The 21860-nt window shown below is 36.2% G+C and overlaps 2 protein-coding genes across 8 annotated transcripts in view; one reads left to right on the forward strand and one right to left on the reverse strand.

The window, feature by feature from the left end:
• Window positions 1–265: 265 nt before the first annotated feature.
• LOC117157072 (uncharacterized) lies at window positions 266–6460 on the reverse strand. Of its 2 annotated transcripts, none has more exons than XM_033334771.2 (4): window positions 6325–6460; window positions 4117–4261; window positions 1899–2097; window positions 266–905 (listed from the first exon to the last, which is right to left on the reverse strand). In XM_033334771.2, exons 1-4 carry the CDS (start codon window positions 6343–6345, stop codon window positions 509–511), a joined length of 762 nt encoding a protein of 253 aa, XP_033190662.2. In that variant the 5' UTR covers window positions 6346–6460; the 3' UTR covers window positions 266–508. The 2 variants fall into 2 exon arrangements, with proteins under 2 accessions (XP_033190662.2, XP_033190660.2); XM_033334769.2 differs by having other exon boundaries at window positions 1899–2112.
• Window positions 6461–6725: 265 nt separating this feature from the next.
• Window positions 6726–21860, forward strand: part of LOC117157067 (RYamide receptor) — a 28087-nt gene continuing 12952 nt past the window's right edge. For 2 of the 6 annotated variants that reach the window (XR_013059304.1, XM_076621974.1), the window contains exon 1: window positions 21581–21668. The gene's annotated coding sequence lies outside the window, so the exon portion shown is untranslated. Of the gene's footprint in view, window positions 7046–14511; window positions 15874–21580; window positions 21669–21729; window positions 21794–21860 lie in introns of those variants that run through there. The other 4 variants (XM_076621975.1, XM_076621976.1, XM_033334758.2 and 1 more) reach the window with 4 other exon arrangements.

The raw sequence follows: 21860 nt of genomic DNA on the forward strand, positions 1-21860 counted from the left end.
TAGTGTATGTCTTCTTCCGTAGCATAGTGGTCGACGAAATTTTCAATAAATTATACATAATTGTACATATCGATATTACGTTCATCCAATGTTCCTTATAAGCATGAATCATGCATTTTTGCCTAAATAAAACTAATCATCAAACATCCTAAATCGATCTTATTTAAACGAAGACCATTAACATCCTTCAATTGTAAAAAAAACAAATACATTGAAAAACAAAAAAATTGCCTCCCTACTCTCCACGAATAAATGGATAGGTAGCTTTAATAACCGATCTGTATTTATTATTATCATATACATTATTCACGAAATATCAATCATAATAATACAAAATGACAATCTACCAATGTTAATACAGATTAATAGCTAATATTAATATTAATGAAACTTCGCACGCCACATACACAGTTAAACCCAGTATTGGCAAATACTGCTGTAATGATTGCACTGCATCCTTTGTTAAAAAGGCAAAATGTATTGTAAACTACGATACTCCTCGTTCTACTTAAGAGTAGCCTCTGTATCCCGATGGATTACCAACGTAGCTTCCATAATTGGTGCTGCGATACGGATCGTAGTTGCTTCTTACGTTATACGAGGATCCATAATTCGATCCTCCGTACCCACTATATCCAGTTCCATACCCATAACCATACCCATCTAATCCACTGTAACGTCCATAACCATCTAATCCACCGTAACGTCCGTAACTATCGCGTCCACCATATCCATAGTATCCATCGTCGTAGGTACCAGAACCGTAACCACCTGAAGCATATCCACTGCCATACCCAGCATAGCCCCCTAATGTGTTTCCACCATATCCTCCGTAACCCCCGTAACCACCGTATCCGTAGCCTCTATATCCCGGATTGTACCCAATGTTTCCGTAATAGCCGTACCTGGTATCAAAAGATTAAAAAATCTTGAATCGTTAGCTGGAACGAAGAGAAATAACGTGGCGCACGCTATCGATCAAAATCAGTGTCGTTAAACTGTCGTGTTTACGCTTTTTTAATAGGACCACGTATTACTTGGGAAAATATTCATAGGAGGATCTGATCGAAATTGCTCGTGGAAAAAATAAGGAAGAAATATAGAATAACATTTGTTCATTCTCGGCTTAGCTTTCGAAAAAACTAAATTTGAAAATTTATCCAGTGTACTTGAACATTGATTAGTTCGAGACTGGGCAAGGCTAAATAATCGACAGATCGTTCTACGCGCGAAAACAAATCGAAAGTGTAGAATAAAATTTTCCCGTGTGAGGCTTTATTTCCGAGAAAGTGGAGTTTGGACGTGTTTAGTTAAGAATCCGCTTAGTAAATTTTCAAATATTTTTTTCACGGAGGCGTGTTGAGAAAAAATCTTATTCTACATTTTCAATTTACTTTCACACGTAGAATGATCCTCCTGTAGATTATTTAGTTAGTCGCCTCCAGTTTGCGATTAACCATGTTCAACTATACTCGATAAATTTTCAAACTCGATTTTCTCAAAAATCATATCGTGGTCGCTTTTACACGTTATTTGTCCGTACCTTGTATACTGGAAAAAATGTTAAATATCTTCGAGTATTGGCCTACGGTTGTGTGACGTATAAAATGTGGGATATTGCGAATGAAATTCAATAATTTAGATATTAAATAATACGGTATCAAAGATACGCGTTAAATATAAATTTCAGGAAATTCGAAGATGCATCGAATAAACTTTCGAATCGAGAGTAAACGGGAAGAACTGCTACGTTCTCGACCGCGACTCTTTTGTTATGTTAATAAGTTATTGCAAATTCTTCCTAACACATCCTCGTTACGAATTTATTCATACTATACAAACCACTTCCTTAAAAAGTCAGCCACGTGACAGATTTATGAATTGTGCTGAAACCTCACCCTATATGGCCGCCCCCGATAATTCCACTTGGCCCACCCACTGGATAGCCTCTATAGCCTGGATTTAGATATCCCGAGCTCAAGCCTGTCCCACGATATACCGTGCCAGGACCATAAATCGAACCACCAAGATAACTTCCATATGGTCCGCCTCCACCGTATCCTGTAGGTTGACCGTACTCTTTGCTAAGGTGAAACGCTGGAACCAATGGAACTTTTAAGAAAATCCACATTTTCGAAGGAGTAGCGTTAATCGATCGATGATACATCCTCGTCGATAAGAAATTTGGAATTTTTTAATAATAATCTCCGTACTCGTGTCGAAAAATTAATAAAAATATAAACGTGTTCATGTGTCTATATGCGCCTATATGCGCGTGTTTCATGTTTATTCGATAATCGATCGTTCGTGTTAACTACAATCGACGACAAAAAGCTATTGATTTCGAAGGATTTACATGCAAATGATGAACACTCGAGACGGCAAGAGAATGGTTATGCGAATTACTGTAATTTATAAGGAAATTGAGGTCGATTGTTATGAAATACTTGGAAATTCCTAAACGAAAATCCCGTCAGAATTCGTCGACTGCAAAAATCCTCGAAAGTACAAAAGTTTCTCAAATAAATGATATTGAAAGAGAGAGAGAGAGAGAGAGAGATGTTATCAGCGATGTCGTGATTTACAATTGTTTGATTACACTTTGAAGAGCAATGAAAAACATGTATGAATCGAGAAGATTACTTTATGGCTCACAGTGTGAACAGAAGAATAGATAATCAGTAGAACCTTGGCGAATGCTAGTGAATGGTAGAACGCTTTTTCACACATACACGTCATTCATCCACACCGTTTTATGGTGGCGGAAATGACGCGATGTTGAATGATGAGTTTATGAATCATCAATTACCGCGCAATGTCCACGGAACAAGATTTGCAAATTAAATCGCGTTTAAATTCAATTAGTTGCAATTGATGAAAACGCCGTCCCCTGAATTCAGAATCAGCGTACTATGATTTATGAATATGAATGCCATGGGCCGTGTGTCTATAATTACGCGCATCTACGGCAATTAACAATTAGATTTTGAACGAAAGATCTTGCAATATTAACGTTTCATTCAAGTATCGTTCACTGAATTTCCATAGAATATTTTACGAGCATTCACAATTATAAATCTTATTGTAGCTAATTAAAAACATCGGTAATTATTGCACGGAAACGGAGGTCAAGAGATTCGTCGTAATCCTTTGATTTGACCTGCAGTTGTATCGCAATAATCATTTTCATTGGAAAGTGGATATTCACAGATTCGATGTAAATGATATTTTAACAAATAGACAGGATCAATTTAATTCAATCGATTCTTCAACTTCTTCGTCTTTATGTTTCTTTCTTCCTTTCTCACGCAGAAATAATAAAACTTGCTTGCTATCGCGAATCGAAATGAAATCAAATGAAAAATCAACTGACATCGCTGCAGTATTCGAATAATTGGAAACACGCACGCGTCGCGTATGCAGATTCTGTTGTTCCGTTACGTGAGTCATTATATCAATGATCTAATGCAGAACACGGCGCCGTCGTTAGAAAAGACGCCGCCAACTGTCGAAGGACCTTCGACTAGTCTCGTCGGATTAGCATGTTATTATATCGAATGTCAGTTTTTTACAATGAAAACCATTTGAAGTGCTCGATCGTGGGAACGGTAGTGACACACTTATTTAATACGTTGAAAAGGTTGGATAACGATCGATCATGCCTAGAAACAGTCGTAATTTCGCCGCAACGACGACAAAACCACGGGGCTCTTGTAATTATGCAGTTACGAGTATCCTTCTTTGAATGCACTAAATAACGCTAGTCTTCCTTTATGCTTCTTTTCTATTTTTTTTTCTTTCTTTCTTCTCTTTTTTTTTTTTTGCAATTACGCTTCTACGTATCATGGAACGAGATAAAAAAAAGTAGAATTCTAGGAACGATCGCTTAATTAACGTAAGCCATTCGAAATTTTGTTTAAAACGAGTCACAAAACGTAATCGTCTATAACGAAATAAATTAATAGAAGAACCGAGTAATAATAAATTAATAGAAAACTTACTAAAAAAATAGGCATAATAAATTTATAACTTGGTTAGGACAAAAATTCTGTTTTCAAGATTTACATACCGATTCGTCTATGTAAGTGCACGAGAATTTACTGTAACAACACTTACTTCGATCGCTCGCAGACGCTGTTAAATCTTTGATGTTATTCTCGTACGATGGACTGTTCACCGGTGTTAATTTGCTGCTTAACTTTGGTTCCGACGATTCAATGGCACCGCTGCCCAGTGCAAATAAACAACCGAGAAATAATATCTGAAATTGAGGATACAATATTGATTAGCGTAATGAACAAACATGCAATACGCCACTAAAACGAATACTGTAGATGTTAAAAATAGATCGCGTAAGCTACATTTCATTATATGCAAAGCGATGGGTACTCGCGAAAAGAGTGTCATTCATTAAGACAGAATATCAATAAACGAACGTCACGACTCCAATGATTTTATGCGGAAACTGCAGGAAATTGAAACATCACCAACATTTTGAGAAACTTGTCGAACAGCCCCAGTTTGATGATTTTTAAATATAAATACACATAACCGGCGCAGCTGTTTGCTTTAGCTTTCAAGTTGGATCGACATAATAGCAATATTAATCGATATCACCTAACATAAGCAGTACCAGCCGCTTATTACTATTTGATTTATTATTATTAATTATTACTTATTACTATTAATCCAATCCAGCTTGGAAACTAAAGCAGCGAAATATTTCTGCACGTTCGTAACTCGAAAAACGTGGCCGACCGTCGGTTATACGCATAGGAAAAAGTTGTTCAAAATGTTCAGCTTTGCAACATATTTCATCGGATAGAAAGTAGCAGCTCGATAAATTCGTCAGAATGATTTTTTTTTTTCAAATTTTCAGCGGTTTCCGCGCGGAACTTCTCTATTGATGTTTTAACGAATGACACCGTGCATTTGCGTACAACGAAATTTGCGTAGCAGAAATATAAATTATTACGTTCATTTGCAGGAATTTTAACACGGCAATTAGACGCACGTAAATACAACACATAAATGTAATCGATGTACAGAAATATCATCTAATAGGGAAACTTTACTTATTAACGACATTATCCTATTTCATGAAATATTGAAAAATAGATTTATAACAAGAATATCATGTGGAATATCATGTTAGCAAGTGAAAATTATTTATTTTTAGCAGATGAGAAAACGACTACTGTTTTCGTAATAAATGTTATTATACTTATGAAATTATGGCTAGTTTTACGACGATACAGTCAATTGTTTCGTCGACAGATAAATTAAGGGCGATTGCATTGCAATAATGAATCATCACTGTCAGTCTTTACTACCTGTTTGTAGGTAGAACATACGTACGTATTACGTGACATGTGCTCTTTTATCTAGCGAGATTCGTTCAGCAATTGAACAATAATCTTTTGTAAAACAACGAACTGTAAAAGTATTTATCAACAAAGCGGCAGAAAAAGAAGCTTGTAGCTTTTAATGCTTTGTTAAATGGTACAGCTTATAGTGCAGTATTTGTAACTGCAGGTAGTATCACTAACAAAAATAGAAAAAACTGTTGGAAAAGTTAGGCGTACATTTTTTCAAAGAATTTTCTACCATGTTCTTTCTAAACTTGTAACAGATACAATGTTAAAAAATTGTTCCACTGGATTTTTTCCCTTTTATCTAAAGTCCGCTCACTTCCCTTTCCACTAATTGCAAATATTGACAGAGAACAGCGATCGGATGTTAAGAAAAGAAATAGAACCGTTTCCTCTGGGTTATGTACACGACACTTGCGTGGTGACAGAAATAAGTGAAAATTTCAAATAGAAAATTCGAAATAATAGAAAATCCACGTCTCTATCATACGTGCTTTCCTTTTTTTTTTACACATGATCATCTTCAAAATCTATAATATTTCCTCCGACCACAAATTCGCATACAGGTACATCTCATTTCTAAATATTAAAAGATTCAAGAGTTAGCGACGATTTTTGAAATAAAAGTAAGTAAACGTTTAAAATCCTTAGATCAGGAAGCAAGAAAAATTCGCTACGAGGAACAAAACGATATAAAATTCTGAAAGGAACTTTCCAATTCGCAGTAATTTCTTCGAACGTATACCTGGCACGATCATCGATAGTAGATGGCAGAGAATTTAAAAAAAACATACGAAATACCGAGTATTGTTTAAAACAATTCGATCGTAGATTTCAATTATGATACATACTTGGCCGGAGGGACGGATCTCCATTAACAAGAACCCAATTCCAATTCCAAACGGAAATTCAATCCCAAAAGACACGAGAACCGATCGATGCTAATACTTACGAGGGAATGGAGGATTCTCATTTTCCCTGTCGTTGGTCGAACGAGGAACGCTCGTTTACACAAAAAATACCCTGACTTGGACGAAACGTGGATGTGCTATGGTCGAACGACATGGCTGGAAACCTCTATATACGCCTGTTTCGCGTGCCCCTCCTCATTTTCTTGGCTGGGTCTTGGTTTGTTTAAGCTGGATCCTTACTCAGGAGACGACGACGTTGACAAGGCCGCTGTAGAAAAGCAGCCGGTATTCCGCATGACACGCCCGCAACTAACCCGATTCATGGGAAACCGCGTTTCCGTCTTTCCGAGCACCTAACATTCGCGATAATCCTTCGGTTTCGGCTACGTCATCCCGCCAGGAGGACGCGGATCCTTCGACTTCCAGTAAGTAGTTCAAGATCGATAGAAGAGCACGGTGAAGCATCTTCGAACGTCTACAGAGAAGGAACGAGACACCTGGTGACTCGTTGATTGTATCCCTTCGTGTCTTGATATCGTGTCGAGGCTGACGAACGTTGGGAAAATCGTTCGGGTATCGTGATGCGTAATTAATTTATCGTGCGTTAATTTAAAGTTCCTAATCATAAACGTTGTAGCTTGATGCTATTTGCCTGTGAATGTTACTTTCGCTATTTATTTATGTAAATGGGATACTGCAGTTTTCGATTGAATATGTTTCAAAGCCGACAGATTATATCTGAAAGTTGCGTGGAAAATCAAGGTAAATCCATTTTTGTTTATTTTCCGATTTTAATACTATTTGACGGTTAAAGGGATTTAAACGTATAGGCGTATTTAAACAGAAAATTGAACAAACTTTGCAATAAAAGAACGCAAGATGCCAAAGCCAAATGAAAACGCATAATTGGTATCATGAAATTGATCGATGGATCGAGTTTAAAAATTGCTTTTCTACAGAAGACAAAAGATTCCATTCATCATATTCTCTTCGATGAGCAACCATCTTTGCCTGCAATCGTGTTAATTACGTTATGCCCGTTTATCGCGTATTTTCAAACAGAATTGTACTCGTCATCCGTTTTATTAATACGGTCAATATCCATAGCGAACACGGAAATTTGCAATTAAATGATTGCGATTAATCGCACGGATTGATCGCGGTTATTAATAGAATTATACCCTCGATGACCGATTAACTATCGATCAAGCTTTCGTAAATTATTATTATAATTGTAATGAGACGTTGTATTATCAGATAAGACGACAAAGTTAGTTTCTGTTGTCGCGAAATAAAGTCGCGTTTAAGTTGATTATCCGAACGTCAATTTCACGGCTACACTTCGAAGAACGCGCACCGGCCTCACGCAAGCATTTGAACATTTTGTTGACGTCCAGTCAAATAAATATTCAAAGAGTTACATTGACAATCCCATTAAACTTCGACGTTCGTTCGAACGAAAGGAACATTTTCTGTTCGACAGACGTCGCGACGTGACCGCGAGATCGACCAAGATATAGCGAGAAGTTTCAAGTACTCCTTTGACGATATCATCGAGACGTCGTTCCATCGCTTTAAAATAAAAATTTGCTATTTCCAGTTCGATCGATTTAACGAGCTTAACTTAATCTCTTGTTTGCTGTCATCTGGATGGTTTTGAAGTAGATCCATCCATCATTAATATACGTTAAATAACACCGATAAACGTATAACATACGTTAATTAAATCGAATCGCCATTTCGTTCTTGTAGAACTAATTGATCGTTTTGACGAGGATGTTATAACGCGATTAAATAATTGACCGTGTCGCGAATAACGCAGAAGTTAATGAATTGTGCACTTAAAACGTACCATATTCTTTTTTAATTACAGAATGTTTAATATCAGATTCTTGCAATATCGTAGAAACGTAATATCGAGAATATTGCTATCCACTTCGCCGTGTTCGAGGCAGCTGCAAGTAAAACAGCCATACGAGGAGCAAAGGTTGCTCTCGTTGAAACACAATACAGTTACTGTTAGTTCGCAACGTACACGAAACTTCTATTTCTAAAAGCTGTTCTTCCCTCTGAATAATCCATTATCATCGATGTAACGATATCTGAAGAATCTAAAATTCAGACAACAATGAAGAACGAATGAAGCTTCGTACACGCCAACGCATAGTGTAATACTCTTATGTTAATTGAAATAAAAAAAAAGTGCAACCTTCCGATGTGAAAAATTACCCAAGTAATTTAAATGTAAGTAATTTAAAAAGTAATTTAAATGTAATTTAAAAGTAATCTAAATGTAAATAGATGTTAATAAAACAAACGTTACTTCGTCATAATCTTGTCAATTTATCGATATTTTCCGGAAAGATAAAATAAATCTGTTATCTAAATCACGTGCAAGTTTTTCATTATTGATTGTTTGCTTTCTGCCAGAAAAGGTTCTTTCATCGGACTTTGATAGCGACTGACCTACTATGGCTCTCTAAACAAAGACATTGTTAGACAGTGTCCACAAAAGAAAGTGTATTACAACACAAAGTTTAACGTGTCAGACGCACCTTACGCGAACACGTCGTTGTTATACCATCAGCGCTCGTAAATATTTCGACTGTGACGTAATGTAGGCGTGCAATTTATACATAGACAGACGTACACCTAAACGACGACGTAGCACGTATGAATATGAATGACACCAGAATAGCTGGTCTGCCTAGCTGTTTGCTATTGCAGTACGAATTTATTGTAAATACCAAAAATGTCGTTCTCTGATTTACAACGAGATTTTAGAAAGTTCTTCTTAGTCTCGCTTTATTCTTTTATAACTATCGATGGCGAATGCCAGTTTCTTTTTAGGTGGGACCTTTATCTGATTGAATAAGATAGAAAATAATAGAAAGCGGGCGATTTCGCATTTTATTGTCAACGTGAAATGTAAAAAGATCACATGGTATTCGTAAATGGAAGAATTTCAAGCAACGTAATCGTCCTTTCCTGGCTGTTAAGAGTCCACAATTACAAGATCTGTTGAGAAAGCATCTTAGATCAGTTTCAGGTAGCCAGTTGAATGAGAATTAAGCAGCGCAAGTCCAAATTCCTATGACAATTAAACGCAAGTTCCACGTTTCCAAGGTGAGCTCGTGATCGCGGTATATTCAACTCAAGTTGTACAACTTTGAGGTGACTCGACCTAAGCCATGAGAAAACAGTTTTATAGGTACGGGATGGCCCAACGAGAATCCCGCGATTGCAAAATAGTTAGATTTATCTGCTGGTCCAATTCGAATCCTATGATCGTGGAATGGTTCGATTCAAAGCTTGAAGCGAATCAACATTCTTTGTTAAAAGTCAGAGAGCAGTCCGGCAGATATCGAAAAGTTACTAAAATTCGAAAAACGTTGAAATTGTTTCGAAATTCGACGAAATTCGTTGCTTAAAAGTCTATTTTCTCCATTACAGCACACTCGTATTTATCGGTTTTCCATCGCAGGGATGGTACAATAAATCTAGCGACGATTTTTCTCTTTCCTCGTATTCCTCTCCTTTTTCGCCACCCCAGCATTGTATCGAGTTCCATTGCTTCCCTACATCCCTCGGTGCTGAGTGCGTACAATCGCGTAAAAATGTTATTCCAGCACAAAGTGTTCGTTGGAAAATCTGTTAGTATCTCGGCAAAACGAGACAGAAATACTTAAGTGAAGTATAACAATTCACCTCGACTGACAAACGTATCTTTGGCCGTATAAAAATTTAGGCAATTTCATCATTTCTCGGTGCATCTATTGATTCATCTACATAATCGTTTTGCACTGGCTTCTTTTTTTATATCTGATTTTTATATTGTCATTATATCATTATTATATAATTATTATTATATTCGAAATGGAGGTAAGGAACCAATACGAAGGATTTTCCAAGTAAGAATTCGAAGCATGTCTCGATTCCTCCGAAATAAAAGGGATACATTGATTACGTGCAAAGGATAAATTGTTACGATGATTGGTGAGAACGATCAATGCATGATAGAAAAGAACTTTTAGAAGGCACGATGAATATAATATCTGTGGAAAATTGAGAGTAACTGTAAGCTAAAGCTGTCTTTTAAAGGTCCTTAGTATCTCATATTTCTCATATTACAACGAAGCGAATCATTTTTAATAATCGTTTTATGAATAACAAACGCAATATAGGTTCGTAGCATTTTGTAATGCTGCGCAAAATCAAAGGGAATATATTTGTACCAAAGAGAAGACGTTCTTTCCTTATGTTATATTATATCATATAATATAAGATAATATAGCAAGAATAAAATATTGCAAGGAAATCATTGTAAAATAACTTGAGACGAAGAATCGATGAACGTCGAAAATAGTCCAATACAATTTTGTTAGAGACAATCTTTTCATTCTCCGGATAATACGTTGTTGTGCGGAGGATTATGTTATAGCGAAAGGCAACACGCGATCGTGAAATAGAGAAAAGTCTAATGTTAACTACGAGTGGTTTAAAATAACTTAATTTTCTACCATTGTCGAACGAGAAAAACATTGTCTTATAGAATGAAAATTCACTGCTCGAAAATATAATTTTTTATTTAACGATACTATTCGTTTACCTAATTGATAATCTATCAATGTGAAAGGTAATTAGAATTTAATCACTTACGTTTGGGATGAAACAAATTTCACATTTAATGCTAAAGAGTCGTAGGATGAAATGATGATGAAATGATGAATGATGACGAAATGACGCGGTATAGAACGTAGAAGTACCAACTTTCCCTATAATCATTCCCAATCGATAATTTATAGCCTCTGAAGTGTTAAACAATTTTCCCATTGTACAGAAGTTTCGTATCTTCAATTCTATTAAAAAACAATCTTTTTTATTCTTGCATTTTTTTATTTACAAAAAACTGAATGAATAATTATAATACGAAAATACATTTTTTCCCAACAATGTTATTTCTCGATAGTCGCGTTGATTATAAGAAATTCTATGACACGTTTTATATATTATCGCAGGCCAGTTAATCAACGTCTAATCAAGATATCTGAGAATAACGGGATGATAAATGATGATCGGTTAACAAGCTTGTTACAAACCACGAAACTAGATCAATTTCTTGTGATAATATGTAAAACGATAAAGCTGTAATAACGACGCAAAAATTAATATTTGGAATGAAGGAAATATTAAAAATTACAATTAAAAAATTGTGTAACCTTCCAAACGTGTACTTTGACCCAGTTGCGGCAAATTAAGAAAAACGTTTACGATTTTTAATTTCGCGTTAAGAGATCGTATTCAGAATTTGCAAACATTTACAATTCAAGATGATGTATTTATTAACGTTTCTATTTACATTAATTAATTTTTTATCGAACAATTTTTGATTAAACAATTCTAGAATCACTGACTGTATAATTGCCACTATATACGCACTAATTAATTAAAAATTATTATACAGCACTGTGTCAGCACTCTGTGTAAATAATTGCTCGAAAGAAATACACGTACTTGGATACACAAGCGGCTTAAGATGGACTAAAGCAAACGGTTCATTTTAATTACATATCGGAATTTCTTTCTTTTGTTAGCATATCGCATGTACAAGGCTACCATGAAATAGCTCTATGATAATTTTACTAATTAAAGGCTGCGCTATATCGGACTAAGCACGTGTTGTTAAAATTGAAGTCGAAACGTACGAAACATTTGCGAAGAGAAAACAATTCGTTACACTAATCACATTAATTAGCTGCAGCTCTTTTAAATTCATTTTCGTATGCCCGTACATCGGACATCGATTCACGATTAAACGAATTTAATTAAATTAACGAGTATTATACCAATGATAAATATGAATAACGATTATTATAGAAGTAAAGGTTTAATTTTTCGACGACGAATATGTTTTTCGGCAAAGGAAATTAATTATACAATGCAATTTACATTAAATTACGGTAAGTCAGTCTCGGTTGCTTTAGAAGTGTAAATTACCTCGGTATAATTCAATGCACAGATACGCAGTGTACGAATCTAATGAGATGGCTTTACACCCAAATTAGATACTATACTTGATTACAATGTCCTTTTGTACAAAGTATAATACTCAATTATTATCTGCAAAGTAATTTAAGGTCAGATAATTTAATCAAATTTGTAATATATCTCGACTAATAATTTTTCGTCTACGCTAATTTGATTTCAGGAAAATAGCACACATTCGGTCATTAAATATTGTAATTATTCTGAACGACCTTAATGTACGACGTTGTAACATACGAGCTTTTCTATTTGTAGAATTTGTTATAGTCGCAAATTAGTAGGCATAAATTATAAATTCAGAATTTATATAATAATTATAAGTGCAGAGTCTCCAGAAATTATAATATTCAGTACGTAAATCTTATGTGATATATTTCTTCAAAAAGATTAGAATGGACGTTACTGCTGTTGCTATCGTAGCTGTATACGTTTTTATTTCAATTTATCCTGATTATTTCTCGACAAAGTTACCTGTATCGCATAACATCGCATAACATATAAGTACACTCATAACCGTTACAGCAAATCAAACAACAACGATTAATCCCGCTAAACGATTTTAAACACATTCTCAAGCATCATTTACACAAGGATACACGTTCATCGATAACTTACTCGCCTTTATTCGTTTCGTCGAACGTATACTACTTCTCTGTCGCTTTTCTGCTGGCTGATATATCAGGAACATTCGTTCTAATATTCCCTGCACTTCAGTTCTTAATTGTGCCAATTCCAAGAAAACTGATCAACCATTGGAATAATTCACCGAAGCCACGAATGGAAATTAAAAGCTCATCTTTGGAGGCAGATCGAAATCAAAATTAAACGATCGTTAGTCAAGCAAACGTAACGTCGAAAATAAAATAAAATAAAAATCAATCATCGATCAATTAAATCGTAATAGGATGACGAACAAGATCAATGAAAAAATTGTAATCGAGCTGAAAATACAGCATGATAAAAAGGAAGAGACCCGAAACTCTGGTCAAAAGAGATATAATATAATACGAAATATTTAATTAGCATAGATACTAAACAACCCTAATAAATCCTTTCGATATAACACGTATCTTCGCATGTATTAGATTGTTCGAAAAGTTTCTCTCGTTTTATGAGGAAATAATAGACGCACAGCGTTTTTCGTTTTATATTATTTTATCGAATTACGGATGATCCATTTTGTTCTATCAAATTAAAGATCGTCCGACAGATTAGGTTTCATGTTTGCACAAACCAGATTTAAACATTAGATTCAGCTAGAATCAAACATACGATAATCACTTATTATTCACGTTATAATACCACGCCAGAATAATTTACTTACAATTCTCAATGAGAAATTGTAAAATTCTTCCAAATAAAAAAACAATGTTTGTATAAAGATGCGTTGTTGTAAAAGACGTGTCTGTAGAGGAAAGACACTTTTCGGACAATCTAATACACGGGTATCTATGAGCGTGCAGCATCATCGGTGAGCAACTTCCAGCAACACATTGGATATAAGACAGAATGGAGAATTAATTTAAATTCCGTTTTAAGGACTTTCTTATACTTTAGTATACTTACTCGTAAAGTTATCACTGCGAATGGAAAATTCATGTCATTAGTAAGAAAAATATTTTTTATTTTTCTCAAACACCCTCTCCTTTCATCGCCCTACAGAAATAAATACGAATACAGTTTCTTGTGAAGTGAATTTCAACGGTTTTCACGTAGAGTCGTTCAACCAGAATTGACAGAGTGAGAGTATAAAAAGGCCAACCATACAGTGGTAACCGTGAAGTCGTAAACCCTTTCTTTTCATCGCCCTACACAAATAAATACAACTACACCTCGTTGTCGGTTCAATTTCGGTGGTTTTCACGTTGAATCTTACAACCAGCATTGACCGGACAACCCAAATATAAAGATACAAAACGCATAGTGGTACAAAAGGGGCAATCGTTAATTGTTCAGAGCCATTATTTTCAGCGTGTACACAATAGCGAAGCGGATAAAAAATGGCCCCTCTGTGAGTTAAGATTCGTAGGAGGCAGCAGCGACGATCAACGGCGCAGGTTCCACGATGATCTCCTTCCACGAGGAAAAGCCTTGCCGAAGTCTGCCGCCCCACCGCAGGCACCCCCACCCCCTCGTTCACGATATTCCTCGTGAAAACCGGCCGCATTTCGTCGCGAGTTCTCGGAAAGCGCGCACACCAAACCAAACGATCCCGATCGCAATAACCGTTGTTACGTTGATCGTGAAAATCCTATTGTATCGAAACGCCATGGTAATTACGCGTGGATTAACAGCAATCGTTCGACGATCATCGCTGTACATTTAAAATAGAAGAGAAAGTATAATTTATGGCAGCTACGAGTGATTGGACGAAGAGAAGGTGGTTGGTTCTCTTACATACGTAATCTCAATTACCGATGTCTCATTAAAATAATATTTACTTATAAACGGTGTATTACGAGTAATAGTTCGAACGTAAGTAGTAAAGAAGAAGAAAATTTCGGATCGAAGGGAATCGAACGAAAGAGAAAAGGATCGAGAATCGCTAAAAATCGGTTGGCCCTTTAAATTTGCAAGCTGAACCGGCGAACAAGTAAACTGATAGAGGGTTGATTCGTCGTTGTCTCGGATGAATCATGCACGTCGTTGTCTCGGATGAAACACGCACAGGCACGAGTGAAAGAACCTACGATCAATTTGCACACGTTCCAAAGGAATCGAGGAATCTGTCAGAACCCTTTGATCCGCTCTTGGTCGCAGCGCTCCGGCTGTCAACATCGATACGTCGAACGCAGCTGCTCAGGCAATACGCGTTGACGTCTGTTCAAACAGCCAGATTCCGATGTACTTAAGTCCTAACCTACTGCTACTCACAGTGTATTTATAACGAACACGTGTTTTTCGAAGTCGTTGACAAACACCGTGACTTAATCAGCCGATCGAACGATCGGCTCTTCAAGGAAGTTGAAGCAACACGGTTCGAAGCTGAACAACGTACCGTGGATCGTTCGTAATCGAGTTGCATAATAGCAGCATGCTGAAACAGCCGAGTTCCATGCAATTGAAACTGACGCCTGTAAACGAAACGATCGCAATACCTGTCCACGAAGAACTCCTTGAAATGTCTCAACGTCTTCGAGATTGACTTTGTCACCGTGACGCGAGATCGATTTAACAGTTTCGCTCTTTACGCGACGCCTTTCATTGTTTCACTGACTGTAAACCGCGTGTCCGATGTTTTGTAAATTGGTTGTCCATCGAATGTCGTGCGATGCTTCCTGGTTCATATCGACCGGAATATTTCGATCAAGCGGCGCGTCGAAAGGTCGCAGCAAGTGAATGCTATGTACGAGTAGAGAAGCGTGATCGCATGGATCGAATGGATTGAAGTCATTTCATGGGATATCGGAATAATGTCAAACTGATATCGGCCGAATTTTACGGATGATAGATCATAATCGTCGAAGTGGAAATAGTAGCGTCGTATGAAGCAGCATCGTACGAATCCTTGCTGAACGATCCTTAAGCAGATACTCCACGGATCGGTGAGTTGCATCCTGCACGTGTTCAGTTATCTTAAATTTGCCATGGGACTGAAACTGATACGAACTTAGACTCTTAAAGCTGTTATCTTCGACAGAATCGACAAAATTGTTTGGACGTGTAGCTGAATCGGCGAGATTAAAAGATGGAAAGAAACTCGACGAATAAAGACGAAAGTACAAAGAACGTTAGGATCTTTCGCGCGTGTGCAAAACGAAAATTTCTTTCAATACGTCTCGTTGGAATAGAATGAAATTGTTTCTCAAGTATAGTATCTCGCGATTCTCACGACTTGTATTCTTGCACCGTAAGATTTTTAGATGTTTCTTGAAAAAGTAATCCAACGTTTCACTATCGTCGCAGCTAACTTCGTCGAGTATCTCAGGTTCCCATTCGCGATTACGTCGCAGCTCGCACGTTAGTAAACGCGACCTGTCGAATTAAAAAATAAAGAAGACAGAAGTACATCGTACACGTACGCCGATTAGAAACGCACTTTCAGTGATCAGAGATTTTTCCTTTTTCCAAAAAATAAAGTTACCATCGACGTTTGTCGAAGATGTAGTAGAAAGAAATACGAATCCAAAGAAGTATACGTAGTTTTGAGTCTCTAGACACATGCAGAAGCCACGTAAGTTCTACATTAGCTTTGCTGAGTTAGTGTAAGAGTAGCCAAAGAGCTATGGGAAAAGATTGTTTTGCGTTTTAACCCTTTCCACTTTGACGATGTTACGTGGAAGCCGAAACTTGTTAGTTTATATCGTGCACGTGAATACCACACGTGAAAAATATGATAAGTCCGTTTCTGTTGAATTTGACTTTTATGTAACATAGCGAACGAAGAGAAGTATTTTGATATAAAATAGCTGAAGAAGGGAATAACCTGATAGATTCAAGATATGCGAGTCTTCTAAAAATAAATGATAAATTCAAGGTATTCCGTGGGAAACGAATAACGTCAGTCTAGATATTATGTTAGCGTAAAATGAAAGTCTGTCAGATGTTCGGGTGACAAAAGCATGCATTTTATTCCAAAATTAAATGTGAAGATAGTTTCGATGTGCAATTGATCGACAACAAGTTGAATTAAATTGCATAAAAGACAGAAAACACGACTTGTGTTTTTCACCTGTGACTTTCACACGAATACACAGATATATACAACACATATTGAAGCACACAAAATATATAAAATACTTCAAGAACTTCACTTTCGACAGGTTTCTCGATTACTTAGGTGTTTGATTAGTACTTAACGTCGGGAAAATAAACGACTTATTTTCACTTTATTGCTGCAAACCAACGATATACATCGTAACGCAATTAAAAACACGAGCACCGTGGCAATTTTTGCCCGCGAATGGAACAGTTCCGAATAACACTGGAAAGAAAGCTGGGCCGAGCTTCTGAAAGACACGTTTTTGCCAAAAAAATTCGATGACTCGGCGAAAACGCAAAACGGTGATACACGAAAATTATACAATCGAAGAAACACATTATTCTTGTACTTTTCGTACTTTCTTCAACGACTCTCGTCGATCTTCTGCGCATTTCGCAGAAATAAGTTTTTAAAAATATACCTTCGACAAGTTTATAATGACACGTCTAATCGTTCGATTTAATTCAAACGTTTGCCAACTTTTATCTTCTGTTCGCAAGGAAAAACATAAATATTTAATGTTTATTGCTAATAATTATTTTTTCCAATATATGAAAATAGTTTGCGTTGATAAATACTCTCCGTAATTCAAACATAAAACGCGTGCTTCACGTGTTTCTACGCGTTCGCGTGCTTCCACGCGATCACGTGTTTCCACATATTCAACATGTGTACGTTACACGGAAAATATCCCATTCGCTTTTTAACTATACATTCGAAACGTAGGAATTTGAATGATATGCAAGGTTGTGCCAAATAACATGTAGATATTATATATCGCTTGATACATTCGCTTCGATGCAATGCAAAACGTATAAATAATTAAGAACCAACGTGTAAACAATTCTGAAAAAGCTATTTGGAATGTTAAAAATTAACCGAGGCAGATAAGAAAAGGATAATCTCGATATATCTCTTAATTCTTGAGAGAAATTCTTGTTTACATTTCAAATTATAACTTCTACTGGAGAAGTCAGTGTTAAAAAGTGACAGTACTATCTAGTGAATTATTGTGCATTAATGATTACGATAATGTTAAGGCAAAAACAATGGTAAATATCTTGAACTTTTTCCATTTGAAGAGAATTTTAAAGCTTATTCCAACAATGAAATTGAACTTCATTCAGCAGCCACATTTTTACACCGAATAGGTAGCTTATACCGATTAGCATAATTTCCCATATTTCTCGAATATTATACCTTTTTTTCCATTCACCTGTTCTATAATACTTTCACGATTTCATTGTAACAACGTCACTTTTCGTTTTAAAGCATTAAAATGCTAAAATATTTTATTTTGCCTAAGCAGATTCAATAAAAATCCCTTTTCCAAAGATGAAAGAAGCACGGTAGCGTCTCGCGAAAGCGGAACTCTCCGAGGATCGCCAAGGAAATCGCATGAACGTCGAAATCTTTTCTTCTCTAAGAAGAAAAACTTCCGTTGGATTTTCATTAATGAAATTTGTCCGAATACTTTCGATTCCTCTCGACAGTCTTAATAGGATATTTCACTAGAAATTTTTTAGAAGTCTTCCGTTTGTCGCGAATCTTTCAAACGATCGTACAATTTCAGACGCCCGTCTTATTTTCGATTTCTATACAATTTGCAAACGCACATGATGAATATTATAAAGGGAAACGTGTCGTTAAAACTGCACGTTATCAATCGACGACAAGGAAAACAATGGTACTATCGGAAAGCAATCGTGCTAACATCACGTTGCATATACGAAAAATACACACAGTGCCGGACGAAAGTATTCCTACGCCATTGGAAACGGAACAACATTTTTAAAATTCTATCAAAGGGCTTGAGTTTTTCTGAGAAGTTAGAATCGTTAGTTTATTAGATGACGAGTGAAAAAGCATTTTGAAAAATTTGCAATTGGCCAATATCGCGAGGAAAAAGGTAAAGCTCGCTCTTTACTTGTAATAAAAATTTAAACAATATATTCTGAAGATAGATAGCAGTTACGTACATGTTAAACATTTTATCGAAACAGGTTGATACGAAAACAAACGACAGACATCGAAAGATGTAAGAATCTTTAGATCTTAGGCCGGAAGTGGTGAAAAACTTCCACCACTTTTAACAGCTTTTCTTCGTTTTTGTATATTTGCGAGTCAGTCGTACTCTAAAAATATTGTTCTTCATTTTTCGAAATTAAATTTTGGAAACAACCCTCGAGCAAATTCATATTTTTCGGCAGGTAATTTAAAAAGTGCAGCCTGGGTAAAAGATTGTTTTACCAAATAATGTAACGAGTAGTATACTTTGGATGTTTTTCGTATTTGTGTGTATACCGCGTATTCCGTGCTTCCTCGTAGTTTCGAATTTCTCATAAATAAATAAAAATCCGCAGTTTGCTAGCCAATATGGAGAATATTCGTTCTAAAAGGATATTCGTTGCTACTTTTATACAATTATAAGGGTTTTTCTTTTGGAATCTTTCTGGCTTACATATCAGCAATAATACAGCTTTACTTACGTCTGTCTGAGTTAGAACACGAAACTGCACCGATGTTATAACAATAACAGAACGTGCGAAACGAAAGATTTTCTCCATCTCGTGTCGTGTCAATCACGTTGCCATTCGAACGAACGTTTAAATATTTAACAAGAAACATAACGCGATCCGACACACTGAAAACATTTTCGCATATAAAAAAATATCGTGTAAATAATTTTATCAGGTATTGACTCGCCACGCTATTCAAATCCATAATCATCGCTGCTGAAACGATGAAAACATAAACAACGTTAGAACAACGTTGAAAATCGTAAAAAATCCAGTCGGGTAATTAACTTTGTTCGTTCTTCGTATAGCAATTAGCAGCCTTTAGATCGAAAATATAATAAAATCTTTCTGGAATATTCTACAAAATTGAAATAAAATTGAAAATATTCTGCACAACACGCGTGTCACGAATAGGAAAACAGAAATTTTCCTTTGAAAAATCTTTCAACCTATCACGTACGTAGCTCATCAACTTGTCACTGTGATGAATACGAACTGGTAACAATATTGCTAGCTCCTCCGTAGTTTAGCGCAACACAGTGTTCCAAAAATATATATTCTTCAAACAATCTGAAATGCCAGCTACAATATCGTTCACTCTTTCGTCTGAACGTAAATATGTACGTTCAGAACTCTTTCACGGAATTAAAAAAGATACGTTGACAAAGTAAACTTTCCCCGTTCAATGTCCATACTCTGCCAAAAAATTAAATCGAGCGAATGCAGATTTTTAAGAACGTATTTTGCAATACGATCTTTACCGTCCATTTCATCGTCATCGTCATGGCCGTTATTTGAAATTAAATCCCGCTAGAAGGACATAAATCAGCAACGTGTCCTTTTTTTATCGAATATTACACGGATCATCAGATAAATGTACAAAAGTAGCTAATTAGGTCGGTGTCGTGTTACCTTTTGTTTAAATGCCGAGATATCTTGTTTCGTTGTATTTTCGATGACGACGAGTCTGGTAGAAAATATGATTAGCGGAGCAGCATAGAAGCAAACAGGTACTCTACTCTCTATCGCTCACCATCGCGCATTTCCGTGTCGTCTTATTTCTATATGCATTGATATATACGTATGAATGATCATCAGAAATAATCAGTCAGGCCTGCATTCCCTTGCCTTTCAAGGCAACTGATCTTTTCAGTTTTATATTATACTTTGTATAATATTTCTTTCGAAGAGTTTCGTAACTGTATATAAGTAAAAACCACAAGCTCGTTCTTAATTACAAATTTCAGGATAACGGTTAGAACAAGTACAAGATTAACTTTGATATTCTTCTTCGCGATAATTACTTGCGCGAGATCGATCAATTAAAAGAGAAATGGGATGATGAAGTTTCACAGGAATATTTTTCCACAAAGGAAATTCATAGGAAGGCGAATCGTGCGTTGATCGTTTAACGAATTAATGCGAGATAAATCTCTGCGTCTGTGTCTGCTTTAGGACAAAAATTCCAGTTCAGTTGAAATAAAATCCTTCGGAAAATAATTTAGAATTGACTGGCTGAGAATCATAATGGCATAGGATCAACCAATTGCTGGTGTTCGGAAAATGGTTCTGCGTTTATTATTACGAATAATCCATTACATTCGTTCGTGAATAGAAACGTATCGTGACAGAGAATCGAATTATAATTTAATTAATTATGAGAATATAAAGGTACGATGCTTTTAAGTTGCTAAATACGAAACTAAATTCAGCTTCTCAAAGTTGCTACTTTCATCTCTGTCAGTTCCAAGCCGCCAATTAATTCTCCTACTGTCTGTGAACGACAAAGAATATTAACGATTCTTTGCTAGAGGAATAGTTTCTCGTCAATGTGAGCCTCTTTGTCATAAAATTTCCTTCTGTCAACCAAAGAACCAAGAGCTTCGCTTCGTTCGTTCGAAGAATATTGTTGTGTCCAACCCACACAACACAGACACTTATATCAAAGTGGTGTTTGCGCGCTCGCGTTACGTTGGCCAAATGGCATAATAGCGTTAATAAGCACAAAGTGCATATTGTAGCTAGGCAACACGGCAGTAACAAGTATTGTCAGTGTGCCTCTTGTGACCCGCGGTAATACAACGCTTCGCCACGGACCGATACTCGATCGTTATATTATGTGAGTCCGATACAACTTCCTATCGTTTAGCTCGCATTCAATCGCGTTTTCTCTTCCATAGCTCCTGTTCAAAATATTTTATTATACTGCGGAGTACTCGTATATTATAAAGTCGAGCGCGTCAGGTAAATCATTCGTTCGCATTTTCTTTTCTATAACTGCTATAGAAACATATTGTATTATAAAGCGTAT

The sequence above is a fragment of the Bombus vancouverensis genome, chromosome 10 (genome assembly GCF_051014615.1).
Source record: "Bombus vancouverensis nearcticus chromosome 10, iyBomVanc1_principal, whole genome shotgun sequence".
NCBI classification, from domain to species: Eukaryota; Metazoa; Arthropoda; class Insecta; order Hymenoptera; family Apidae; genus Bombus; species Bombus vancouverensis.

Coding starts and splice junctions, on each gene's coding strand:
- LOC117157072 (XM_033334769.2), bottom strand. CDS start 6,345: ATGAGAATCCTCCATTCCCTC. Junction 2,113..4,116: donor AGCGTCTGCGAGCGATCGAA/GTAAGTGTTGTT, acceptor TTTTCTTAAAAG/TTCCATTGGTTCCAGCGTTT. Junction 906..1,898: donor ATCGGGGGCGGCCATATAGG/GTGAGGTTTCAG, acceptor TTTTGATACCAG/GTACGGCTATTACGGAAACA.